The sequence below is a fragment of the Watersipora subatra genome, chromosome 1 (assembly GCF_963576615.1).
Source record: "Watersipora subatra chromosome 1, tzWatSuba1.1, whole genome shotgun sequence".
In the NCBI taxonomy this organism is placed as follows: Eukaryota; Metazoa; Bryozoa; class Gymnolaemata; order Cheilostomatida; family Watersiporidae; genus Watersipora; species Watersipora subatra.
In genome coordinates, this window is record NC_088708.1 from 18,168,999 (window position 1) to 18,183,019 (window position 14,021).

Below are 14,021 nucleotides of genomic sequence, written 5' to 3' on the forward strand. Positions count from 1 at the left end.
CAAAGCTGTGCACTCTTCATCTGCTGTCATCGCGTCTTTAAACCTAGGGTCCACGTGTTGTACACGTATAACATTATGGTTTAGGTTATTTGCTCTAAAATCAGTAGGCAAAATGTGAGCATCTTGACTGTTTATCCGTTATGTCACAAAGCTGTGCACTCTTCGTCTGCTGTCATCGCGTCTTTAAACCTAGGGTCCACGTGTTGTACACGTATAACATTATGGTTTAGGTTATTTGCTCTAAAATCAGTAGGCAAAATGTCAGCAATTTGACTGTTTACCTGTTCTGTCAGAGCTCTGTGCTCTTTGTCGGTCATCAAGTGTTAGGTGTCAGCAAATTGAGGTGTGTGAAGGATTGTGTTTTAATTTTATGAATATTAAACTTAGAAGGCCAACTTTTACAACTGTTAAGACATTGTAATAAAATATTTAGTGTTGTGTGTCTCACTACAGTAGACTTTTAGTATTGTGTGATTTGCTACAGTAGAGGTTTACTATTGTGTGATTTGCTACAGTAGAGTTTTAGTGTTGTGTGATTTGCTACAGTAAAGTTTTAGTGTTGTGTGATTTGCTACAGTAGAGGTTTAGTATTGTGTGATTTGCTACAGTAGAGTTTTAGTGTTGTGTGATTTGCTACAGTAGAGGTTTAGTATTGTGTGATTTGCTACAGTAGGGGTTTAGTGTTGTGTGATTTGCTACAGTAGAGGTTTAGTATTGTGTGATTTGCTACAGTAGAGGTTTAGTGTTGTGTGATTTGCTACAGTAGAGTTTTAGTGTTGTGTGATTTGCTACAGTAGAGTTTTAGTGTTGTGTGATTTGCTACAGTAGAGGTTTAGTATTGTGTGATTTGCTACAGTAGAGGTTTAGTGTTGTGTGATTTGCTACAGTAAAGGTTTAGTATTGTGTGATTTGCTACAGTAGAGTTTAAGTGTTGTGTGATTTGCTACAGTAGAGGTTTAGTATTGTGTGATTTGCTACAGTAGAGGTTTAGTGTTGTGTGATTTGCTACAGTAGAGTTTTAGTGTTGTGTGATTTGCTACAGTAGAGGTTTAGTATTGTGTGATTTGCTACAGTAGAGGTTTAGTGTTGTGTGATTTGCTACAGTAGAGTTTTAGTGTTGTGAGATTCGCTATGGTAGACTTTTAGTGTGGTGTAATTCGCTACAGTAAACTTTTGGTGTTGTGTGATTTGCTTCAGTAAAATGCCTATAGATATTCATGTTTAAGGTAAATATATTTACTCCTACTCTACAAAATAAACAAAGTATACTTTCCATCGGTTATTAAAGCAAATTACTTCTAACAAAATCTTAGACGAAAATAGTGTACATGAGTTCTACACTGAGCACATGACAATTTATTATGAATATTTTTAAAATTAAGACCAATATAAGGCTGCAGATTCTAATGCTAATTCATGTACTATGTTTATCATATGTTTAAACTGTTTGCAAGTGTATGTAATTTTTGCACTGCTGTTAGACTAAGTGAATTCGTGAAGCTGGAGCTAGCAAGAGTCATCAGCAGTCATTAAAAATGTGTGGACATCTTTGTAATGATTAATAATCACTGTAGCGGATCCCCTGACTCACAGTTATGTTGTCACGTACGAATGATGAGGCATAGTGTATATTATATTCAAGTTTATTATTTATGCTTGTCAACACCGTGAAAATACAATAAAACAATAACTTGATTGCCGATAAAAGATTATTGAAAGTATATTAATTATACAGTTGGTCATCTGTGAAGCCATTGGTAACATATAAAATAAAACACATAATATGAAAAATATAACAATTACCTTATAATAGTATGTGATTCCCTTCTGGTTAATTCTTGATTACATATATATATGATATTTGCGTAATGATGAAACTTAATACAAATAAAAGAAAGTATCAGCGTTGAAAAATAGTGCTGAAAAACTCATGTTGTTGGCTCAAAGGCTGACAGAAATATGACTTCAAGCACACCTAATCAAATTTATAACACTATGGCAAGTCAGACAGACCACACAATATCACAGACCACCCAAGATCAACAGATCAACTAGCATTCATTTTGGGCAGGAGCGGTGAATCATACAAGGTGTCTAGATGGCGAAGTTCACTATCAAATTAGGAAATATAACAGAGACAAGCAGAACCTTAAAATCACTATAGTTTTTCTCTAGAAAAAATGACCTAATTCTTGCCTACCTTTTGTTTGGGAAACTTCCAGAACACACAAAAGTTCTGAGGCTGTAGAACCTTTATAATTTGTGTTTAGGTGGTGACCGGTAAACAGAATGACTGGATCGGAGATGAAATTACCTGCTGCATCCAGTAAGTCTTTACGAGGCACCATCTTAAGGAGAGTTTGCAGTCAGTCATCATGGTACATGTATTTCACATGTGTATGACACATTGTTTCTTGTACGAGTCATGTAACACATCTTATATGTAGTATGCAAGCTTAAAATTCATTTTAAATTAGTGAAAAATTCATTTAGCTGATCAGATATTGTTACTGGCTGGTAGAGCAGCCTATGAGTTGTCTTCCCAATATCTATTACATGTATTAAACTATTGTTACTGCTGGGCTCTTACTGCAGAACTTATGTATCAGAATAGGACTGGAGATTTTATTTGTTAAGGTAAGGTAGGAGCAAAAGAAGAGTTTTCTCTTTGTAATTAATAATGTTTGATTAACTGCTTAACTACCTTAAAACCTCTATTTGAACACCATCTTTATTTGAATGTCACCTCTAATAGAATGCCACTATAGGGGAAGAGTTGAATAATAAAGCACCATAGCGTTTAAATAAAGGTTTTATGATATATTAATTCGCAAGTTTAGTACTTATGGTTCTCATTAGTCTTACTTGCTCATACATTTGAGACCCTACCAAGCTACCCCCAAAGCTACAAAATTGTTGTAGCTGCTATAACCCGGAAGGGTTTTATGTATCAACATGTTATGTTTACATATATCAAACAAATTAAACATTTTCTGCTTTTTAGAACAAAAGATAAGTCGCATCGAATACCTGAAGAGAGTTTACTTCAATTTTGTAAATCAAATGGTGTAAGTATTACTATATGTTTGTTTCTCAGCATACCGGATAAGAACAAACTTTAGTACATGTATATTACTCAGTATATCAGACTTTTTACAAAGTTTAGTACATGTATATTACTCAGTATATCAGACTTGTACAAGCTTTAGTACATGTATATTACTCAGTATATCAGACTTGTACAAGGTTTAGTACATGTATATTACTCAGTATATCAGACTTGTACAAGGTTTAGTACATGTATATTCCTCAGTATATCAGATTTGTACAAGGTTTAGTACATGTATATTCCTCAGTATATCAGACTTGTACAAGGTTTAGTACATGTATATTCCTCAGTATATCAAACTTGTACAAGGTTTAGTACATGTATATTCCTCAGTATATCAGACTTGTACAAGGTTTAGTACATGTATATTCCTCAGTATACCAGACTTGTACAAGCTTTAGTACATGTATATTCCTCAGTATACCAGACTTGTACAAGCGTTAGTACATGTATATTCCTCAGTATTTCAGACTTGTACAAGGTTTAGTACATGTATATTCCTCAGTATACCAGACTTGTACAAGCTTTAGTACATGTATATTCCTCAGTATATCAGACTTGTACAAGGTTCAGTACATGTATATTCCTCAGTATATCAGATATGTACAAGGTTTAGTACATGTATATTCCTCAGTATAACAGATTTATACAAGGTTTAGTACATGTATATTCTTCAGTATACCAGACTTGTACAAAGTTTAGTACATGTATGTTCCTTACTATACCAGACTTGTACAAGGTTTAGTACATGTATATTCCTCAGTATATCAGACTTGTACAAAGTTTAGTACATGTGTATTCCTCAGTATATCGGACTTGTACAATGTTTAGTACATGTATATTCCTCAGTATATCAAACTTGTACAAGGTTCAGTATGTGTATATTACTCAGTCTATCAGACTTGTACAAGGTTTAATACATGTATATTCCTCAGTATATCAGACTCGTACAAGGTTCAGTACGTGTATGTTCCTCAGTATACTAGATTTGTACAGGGTTTAGTAAAAGTGTATTTTTCAGTATACCAGACTTGTACAAAGTTTAGGGTATGCTTATCACTTGGTATACCAAACATGAAAAAAGATTTGGTGCCTGTTTGTGGTAAAAATTGAATTCAATAAAAATATTATAACAATACGAGTGTATTGTTATAATGTTTAATTAAATTCAATTTTCACCATACAAGATTACAGCTTTCTGTAGATGAGAGTAAGTTTTGTTGCTAAACCAGAATGAAAAAGGTAACTCTAGCAGTTTTTATAACTTGTTCTGTTTGTGTAGAAGACATAAATTGTAATATTGGTCTCGTACCATAAACACTATAATTATGCTGATTACATTATGTAATAATTTGAGTTATGTAGTAGCATGACCAGTCATGTTTTTATACTGTAAAACTGAGAGTTGGTATATTGCGGACAAAATGAAGCAGTTAGCACGCAGCTAAGCAAGCGAATGACTAATTTATGAAACAAATACCGTTAGCATTAGAAAAAGTTAACTGTCTACTTTTATTGAAGTACAGGGCACCCTCGAGTTATGTTGTCACTGTTATACAATTTTTTATGCCTTATGATGTAGAACACGATGTTTTTCTTCCTCTCCATACAACATTTTCTTCACCATGCGATATCAACACAAAAGTTTCTCGAAATTATAATTTGGCAGCCAGTGGGCTGAATATATTAAAATAACGGAGATGTCGATATGCTATTTGTTAAAATCCCTCTCACAACACTTGACAGAGTTACGATGCTTGCTCTCTCAGTTCACCGTTATTCGTTATAAGTTATAGCAAAAACGAAACCGGAAACAAATTGTTGATAAAATTTTAGACAATGACAAAGTTGAAGTTTAGTTTAGTAAAATACGTACTAAAATTTAGCTTCAAGTATGTGTTTAGTAAGCTAAATTTATTTAGGTTAAATTCAATGTTTATGTTATACATCTGTTTCAAAGGTAAGAACTCTCAAAGGTATGTGCTGCACATAATACATCGTAATGTTACATGTTATTGCAGATCATAACCACTAAATTCATTAAAGTTGTTGTGGGTTACTATAGTTGCTAAGATTAGCATACTGTTTTGTTACTAAATTTTAATATGTGCAGTATGTATATAAAATTTGGATGTTTTTTACTAGGGGGTGTTAGCGTTAGATATGTACTATGGGTTTCTTTACTATTCTATACAACATTTTAGCTTTACGGTGCCAACATTGAAAAAAATTGAAATCATATGGCGAGGGTCCACTGTATCCCAAGCATCCCAGTGTAGTAATTAATGACAACTTATAACAATTGTAGATGTATCATCGACAGCAGCCGGCTAGAATTCTATATTTTGACGATTTTCCTGTCACCATAAATGGACGGAAGGTAATAAATACCACACTATATCATCAGCTACATTGTTTGAATTAATTGGGTAGAGTTGTGTGCTCATCCCCATCATGCAGTTTTTCCTACTCTCTCTCTATAAGCTTATTTCTAGGACAACATAATCAAAATTTAAAATAAACACGTAGTGTACACCGCTGGTTGAAATTTCCAATATTTCACTAATATTTGCTATGGCTTGCATAATATGCCCGAAGGCTGTCACAAGATCATAATCTCATGTCTTATAGACATCAAAAATCCAGCTTCGAGAGCAAGTGAAACAGATGTTGGCAGAGGATGAGAGTCTAGGAAAATGTCAGTGGTTTATTGACCTGGAGAAATCAGGTAGATATCTGTTTATTCAGCTTAGATAAGTTGTTAACACTTGAGTTTGGAACATGTCTTTACTTTTCTAAAATTTGTCAAGTCCTACCAATCAAGAGTTGCCTCACCCTTGCTCTTAACAAATTACATTTGACACATACATGATAAAAAAGTTATGTGCCGACTTTGTTTGGTATTTCACAACAAATTTTCCCTTCTGTCGTCATAGCTCAATGCTTTCGTTTCATGGAATTGTACGATGGAGATCATGCCTAATGAAGTTGTGAAGCACTGTCTTTTCTTGTTAAATGAGTTCTTTATTCCCACTACAATAAACAACTTACCTTGACCATATTGGATGTCCGAGGTTGAGAAATGTTCTAAAATGACGATGGTCTGTTCCACAAGTACTAATTTTACAGGCATACTCGCCGTATTTCATCGTATTTCCTAAGCTCTATAACCCATTAGGATTGGAAGTTGCACTTTTAATAATCTACTTAAACAGTACACTAATGAGCTAGCAATGAGTTAAATCCTAATCTTTGATACTATTCCAGCCATAGCTAAAAACTCAGAGCTGGTGCAAAGGCGTAATAGGAATGAAGTAACCTTCACAAAGGTCTACAACATTTTATTTGTTTTGTACTAGTCCAAGTGCTATTCAATCTTATTCTAGCATATAAATTATTCGTAGTGTCTAGATCAAGAGTCACCAACATTTTTAAGACTTAGGGCTACTTCAAAGGAGCTGAGTAGTAGGACTAGGAACGGTAACCAGTTTGATACAAATTTCCTCAATAGCAAAATTGCACACTTCACTGTTTAATAATAATAATATTAGTAATACTGAAGTGAAACGACAGAACAGACAAGAAGGCGAGTGCTGAGGAAACTGCAACAACGAACAATCGAAAAAATTACTATTGTGATAGCTTAATACACTTTAGATTCTTTGCACCCGCTACCGTTTGTTGTCTAAACGAAACCCTCGAACTTCAATTAGCCGAGAACATTAGAGAGCAAGTAAATCCCATCAAGAGATAAGGCCTGGTGCAGACCAAAATTTTTGCGTAATCAATCGTGTTTCAACTCGCACGAGCAGTTTTGTGTCCCCAATTGTTTGCGATACAGCAATTTGCAAAGAGCGCATGACTTTACACTAATTACATTTTGGCCAGTTTCAAAAAATCATGTGACATTACTATCGTCGTCTGCCATTTAAATCTTTTAAAGATACCGCTTTGCAACAGACAAAAAAGAAAAATTGCTGAGTTCTTATCTATACAATTTATACAATATATATAAATTTCAGTGTGCATCTGTCTGTGTGTCCAGTCATAGCAATAAAGTTTTAAAATTGCAAAAGTTGGTGCACACTAGATTTCAACTCACAACCTCCATTACTGCGGATAGGCATTTATCCAATACACTACGCTGTTCAACTGGCTATGCTATGGAATAAATCGGACCCATACTTATTACACATGCCAATTTTTCATGGCTTCACGCTTAACACTGCAGCTAGTGTTATGCGTGAAGCCATACGAGAAAAACCATGTGCCCATACTCGACAAGAAGGCTTAAACTCACATGGCCAACAAAACTGTTGCAATCAGTATAGATATATGGTAGGCACTGCAGCCAGTACAGTATAAATTATACAGAGTTAACATAGTACACATAAATAAACAAACACCTTTATTTAAAAGTTAGAATAGTAAGTGTTGTACATGTTTGTTAAAAGTATATATTTTGGGCAGAAACTTTTTTTATTACCCGTGCAACGCCTGGCATCCAGCTAGTTTGTTTATCTTTATCTTTTCCAGTATTTGAAAATAGGGGGCATAGCTAAGGAATCATTAATCAAGTCATAACAAGTTATTTCGTTTTTTAGCAATTTTTCACATTTCTACTCATCATTTTTAGTTTAATGCACATCAGTAAAGCGTTGATAAACCCTCGTCTACATTCAGTATTTGTGAATATTTACATGATAACAACATTGAGCATAGCTATGCAATCCAACATTTTAACTTTGGTGCCTAACCATTATGTTTTCATTTGTTTAACTAAAACATCAATTTCAGCTGCAAATACTTACAATTATTAAAAACAAGAAGTTGTTAGTTTTGCTCCACTCAGACTTACTATTGAGAACGGCTATACGCCACAAAAACTGACCACAGTTGCTGCTGGCAGCTCTAAAGATTCTGGTTTGCTTCTAGTAATGCCTGATTCAGACTGATATTTTTTGATAAACCATATGACTGCACAGGACAATGCTCTTGTGGAGTGGCACAAGATTTAGTTACATCATTCTGCGATTTAATAGCTATTTGGTACACATCAATCACACACCTGCATAAGTGGGCATAGTAGGGCGCAGCACCTCGCACGCAATACATATGACATCAGTCTGAATCAGGCATTAATATTTTGTCTCAAAGTTGCGTTTAAACCAACTACTTAGTTTGGTGGATAGAATCAAATGCGACTTTCCATATGTCCCCTAATTGAGGAATGCACGCAAGATACCTCCCTTAGCGAATGAATCTTTTAGCCAATGATTCTTACTGATGTCTTTCAATATGTATTACAGGTAAAACTTACTAGATGAGGAGGGACCACAACCTGCACCATGACTTTGTAAAGGAACACAGAGTGGTGGTTATCGGCAACCAAATAAAATATCCTTATTAGTGTTGCTGATATGTGTTATCAACTTGAACCGATAACAGCCTTATATATCCTTTTATATATTTGCTTTACGTAACACTTGATAGGCTGCCCTAACCTTACTCACTGATAAAGGATGAACATCGGCATGTACTGGAGGTACTTTTAAGGTTATATATGTGTCTGCTCATTCTCTGTTTTGAATGTCAGGAAGTCGTAGAGGTCTAAGATTTCGTCTTTCTGTTTAAAAAGAGTTGAACAACTTTAGATGATATTTCGAGGATAAGTCTATTTTGAGATGCATTAATAGCTTTATATTCTATATCAAATTTATACCATTAATTTGCATATTTAGCTTTTGCTCATATGTTTGAAATGCTGTTTCCAAGAGCAATGTTTACCTTTTTGAACAGTAGCAGTCAGTAAACATTGTTAACTATCAAATATATTATAATAAAATTCTCCTGAGAGCTAATTATGTTTTAATGTTTGTCTTCAGACCAAAATGATACATTTTTTGAATAGTATGCTGTCCAACTTGTAAGCTAATGCACTTTGTGTCTGCTTTTGACCCCTTCATTACATGTTCAGACACATATAGAAATTATGTGTCTAGATATTATGTGTACAGATTTCACGTGTTCAGACACCTCTAGACATATGTGCCTAATCTCTGTGAATGTGCCACAAGTATTTATATTTATCTGCACACAGGTGCATTCATGCGTAGAATTTATCTTAAAATATTTTTTAAAAAGGATTCTTGTTGAAGCTCCATTGGTTAACTGACAGCTCAGAAAATTCATGCATTTCAATAAAATGTATGCGTAATTTTGACTAACTATTAAAGTTTTATCAAAATTTTCCAGCGTTGAAAATTGAAAGAAAGACTCATAGCCCTGGCAAATTATTGACCGAAAAACAGCTATGAAGTTATATAGTAAGGAAATAGATTAAAAAAAGACTCCCAAAGGTGTGTCTGGCTCTGAAAAAGGGCTAGTAACACTTAGAAAGTGTTGTTTTATGAATGACCAAATCATTGATAAAAAATATAATATCATGGTTATAAATAAATGTGCTTTTCGATGCTTTTTTTATATATGCAAGCATCTAATCTACATTATTTGAATGCCTGGTTGCATTGTACACTTGGGCTGCAATCAGCAGGCTAACTTTGGAAAGGCTTGCTTCTATCTACATCAACCTGTAGGTTGCAAGTGTAGAAAATGTGGAATGCTCCATAAAACATACACAGCAGAGTGGGGAGGCAGTGTTCACCTGTGTACAAAGTGACAGTACATAGCACAGTCGGCAGGATGACAGCTGCGTTTTTGTTGAAGTATGTACTAGTGTGTTCTGCCATGTTACATGCTTTTTAAGCATATTTTGTAGGTTTTCAAACCTTGTAGTAAATGTTTTAAGCTTTTACATTGCTGTAGTGTTTCTAATGTTCCCTGTGATGTTTTTACTGGTCTTGAGGCTAAGCGTTACCATGTGGCCGTGCACTAGTTATAGCATTCCCCTTCAATGACTTTCCATCATTAAAATTAGACAAAGGTGATGTGAAAGGGTCATGAGAAAAAAGGCTCGGGAGGTTTTGAAAATGGAAATGATTTGAAGGAAATTAGGACACAATGATAACGATAGCAGGTGGTTCAGCGGTCACAAAAGACTTTGTGTTAAGCTGCACTCTATAGGTAATGATGGTAGAGAAGCATTAGGCTCTGTTGCCTTTTACATAGGAGGTGTAGACTCAACTTATGAAGAGCTATGAGCCTCTTAGTTAAAGTTCATAATACTGATGAAACAGTTTGTGTGAAACCTAAGAGTCGACAAATTTAATAAAAATGCTAATTTTGGGTAGAGGTGAGAATGTAAGAAGAGAATTTGTTCTAGCTATAATTGTTAATGAGCCAAGGGAAAGCTCGTAGTGTAAACAATAGATGCAGAATTTTGAGTTTGATTGAAGGGTTTTGAAAGATACGCTTAATAGCTATAAAATGCACAGGAAAAACTGACACTGCCGGAAGGTACCATAGCTCGTAGTGGCAATGGTATTATTAGTTTTTAGTAGTAACAACGACTATTCTTTATTAATCTAAAAATTGGGCTACTACTTTAGCTCTCACTTTAGTGCTGGTGAATATGTAAAAGTTCATCGGTATATATATATATATATATATATTTATATATATAAAATCAATAAAACAGACATTGAGCAAAAATATCATTGAGCACTCTGCTCAGATCTTACGCTTTTACTTATGTATATATATATATATATATATATATATATATATATATATATATATATATATATATATATATATATATATATATATATATATAGCTCATAAATATATATATATATATAGCTCGTATATATATATATATATACATGTATTTATATATATATATTTATATAAATAATATATATAATATAAATAATATATATTTATATATTTATTTATATATATATATACAGTATATACCTATATATATATACAGTATATATATATATATATATTTATAGCAAGGACCTACGCTCTGATGATGAGGAAATTGACTGGCACACGAAACCTCTTCATGGTACTTACCACCGACAAATATCTAAGGTTGGCGATCTTCACCAGAAATATATGTGGCTGAACAAAGGAAACTTAACGGCCAATACAGAGTTGCTAATCATGGCAGCCCAGGAGCAAGTGCTCCCAACAAGGCAACTTCAAACAAAAATCTATCACGCTAGAGACGATCCTAGATGCAGACTGTGCAAAGATGCACCTGAGACCATCCAACACATCGTCACTGGATGCAAGCAGCTAGCAGGAAACGCATACACTGAGTGGCATAATCATGTCGCAAGTGTTGTGTATAGAAGTCTATGTGACGAGTATGGCCTTAATAAACCACAACACTGGTGGGAAGCTCCTGATAAGGTGAATGATAATGACCGCGCTAAGATCCTCTGGGACTTTTACATCCAGACTGACAAGTATGTCCTAGCAAACCAACCAGATATAGTGGTGGTGGACAAGGAGAACGAGAGGGCTACTATAATAGATATAGCAGTACCCAATGACTACAATATTATAGCCAGCAAAGAAAACGAAAAGGTAGAGAAATATCTCCCTTTTGGAGAAGAGATTGAAAAATGCTGGAATGTAAAAACAACTGTAATCCCAGTAGTCATTGGGGCACTGGGCGCAATAACACCGGCGCATAAAATGTGGCTTGCCCGGATACCGACAGCAATCAACTCAGGTGAGTTGCAGAAAAGTGCGCTATTGGGAACAGCTAAGATCTTGAGGCGAGTGCTCAAACTCCCAGGTCTCTGGTGAAAGACCCGAGTTAGAGCAGAAATTACCACCCATATGGGGTATCCAGGGTGAGAAAACATTTTTTATATATATGTATGTGTGTGTGTGTGCGTAAGTAGATATGTACACACACGAGTCTGTCCGTGCCTGGTTGCATTGTGGAATTTAAAATGCAAGCCACAACTATACTTTGGAAAACTATAACTCCAGCTATGTGTATCTAGACGATGTAAGTTGTAGAAGGTGTTGAACGTTATATGATAATATATACAGCGGCATATAGAGAGCCGTGTTTGTTTGTTAATGTGGTGAGTGATTCAACCCCGCCAGTTTATCATTAACCAAGCTGAACAATTCATATGACCTTTGAATTTTTACTTTCTGCATTCCATCTTAACTTAACCAGTCATATACATGTACATGTTCAAATTCAGAGAGGAGTGGCTTTAAAGTTTGAAAATCGAAAAGCTAATATTTGTATAAAAAGAGAAAACAACCTCGAAAGACAAGCTCAACACATCTCGGTCTTCAACAGGTTGACTTCAAGAGACAAGCTGAATGATTACATGATCATAAATAAAGTTACTATAACTTTAAATTAGGAGAAAACCTTATGTTCTTACAGAGAACAAGTTACTTGCAGTTTGTATGTTCTGGCTGAAGCCAAATGGCTAGATACAACTGTGACCATTTTTGAATTTTTTTCTAAAAATGGCATATCGATTAGAAACTGTCAATTTACTGCACCTTAGGCATCGAATATCGTACTAGTAGAAGCTTTTACATGAAATTGTCTGGTGTGCGTAATATAATACTTGTACCAAGAAGACCTTTGGTACGACATGAGATAAGAATGTTAGCACCAACTAGTGTACTTGCAGGTCAAATGCCACATCACTTATCACTGATAAGGTTGATAAATATATAGCACAGTGTGCTCTACTAGAGTAGTTGTTCAGAGCTGTCTTATTGCTAAAGCCTTCAGAGCAGTCTATCACTTACATAGATTAACAGTATTTAGTGTTACACTTCACTGTTTGAGACAGGAGCTACATATAACAAAGGTATGTAGGCTATTCCTGTTCAAGCAGGAGTAGACAGCTCAAGTTCTTGGTAGTTATTCACTCTCATATTTGTTAGAAATGTCTGTACAGTACTTGCCTTAGAGGCTTAGATGAAGGTGAATTGCCGGATTAGGCCTGGCATATATTCTTTATTGTACAGTACTTTGAAAGACTAAAAATGAGAGAGCTGTTGCATTAGAAAGTAAAGCAGCGTTATAGTATTATTAGAGCTTGAAAATATAAATAGGAAAAAAGGTCTTTACACATTTTCCTTAATCATGGAACTTCCAAGGTCAACTGTGAAATACTATTTTAGCAAAATCATCAAACCTTCGCAGTGTAAAAGACTCTATGCTGATTGTAATTAAAAGCTGATGTTCATAGGTGGTGAATGGTGACTGCAGTGAGAGCAGGTGTTTCTTCCTGACTCACTTCTGGAAATAAGGAAGGGAGTCTGTGATGCCTGTGATGCCTCATCTATATATTTTTCAATGTTAGTGTGTCCATGTGTAGGTCCAGCTATAGTTTTTACAATCTTGGAATTAAAATTCCGCATTCTGATGGATGTGAACACACAGAGATTGCAACCGCACGTGTTAAACCCACGTGCTCTACTACTGAGCTATACAAGGCATTTTGCTCAAATACACTATCATATCACTATCATAGTGTATGCACCCGTTAAATGACGTATTGTTTGAGCATTATGCCCATGCGGTACATTGACCTTGTTTTAAATATGTGTCGCCTAACTCTATGAAACACGATGCTTTTTCATTATTATTTCACTAGGGCGAATTTTTTCTGACACACAATATTAACAATAAATTTTCACGAAATTAAAATTTGGCTATTTGTGAACTGATTATATACGTTACTAGCTGTGCTACCCGGCATTGCCTGGGTATTAAAGTCACCTTATAAAAAATGAGAGGTAATGAGAGTGGCCTGCTACTTGCTATTAGTCTGACACAATGCCAATTAATAATTTGAGGAAGCTTAGTAAGAGCTACCAGCTTCTTGGGACGTTGTGCTATCACCCTGCGGAGTTACAGAAAGCCATTGGGTATTTGCTCCCCGATTGCGACATATATTGCCTTGGGGTCTATCAAGCGTCTGTGGCTGAATTAGTAATTAGTTGA

At 34.9% G+C, this 14,021-nt stretch overlaps 1 protein-coding gene across 1 annotated transcript in view; it reads left to right on the forward strand.

Annotated features, from left to right (window-relative positions):
- LOC137394760 (3-[(3aS,4S,7aS)-7a-methyl-1,5-dioxo-octahydro-1H-inden-4-yl]propanoyl:CoA ligase-like) overlaps positions 1-8,964 on the forward strand; it is a 31,928-nt gene extending 22,964 nt beyond the window's left edge. Inside the window, exons 12-16 of the mRNA XM_068081524.1 lie at positions 2,271-2,326; positions 3,005-3,068; positions 5,418-5,489; positions 5,741-5,837; positions 8,419-8,964. Of these exons, the coding sequence (XP_067937625.1) occupies positions 2,271-2,326; positions 3,005-3,068; positions 5,418-5,489; positions 5,741-5,837; positions 8,419-8,432 (303 nt within the window). The 3' untranslated portion in view covers positions 8,433-8,964. The remainder of the gene's footprint in view (positions 1-2,270; positions 2,327-3,004; positions 3,069-5,417; positions 5,490-5,740; positions 5,838-8,418) is intronic.
- The last annotated feature ends 5,057 nt before the right edge of the window (positions 8,965-14,021 follow it).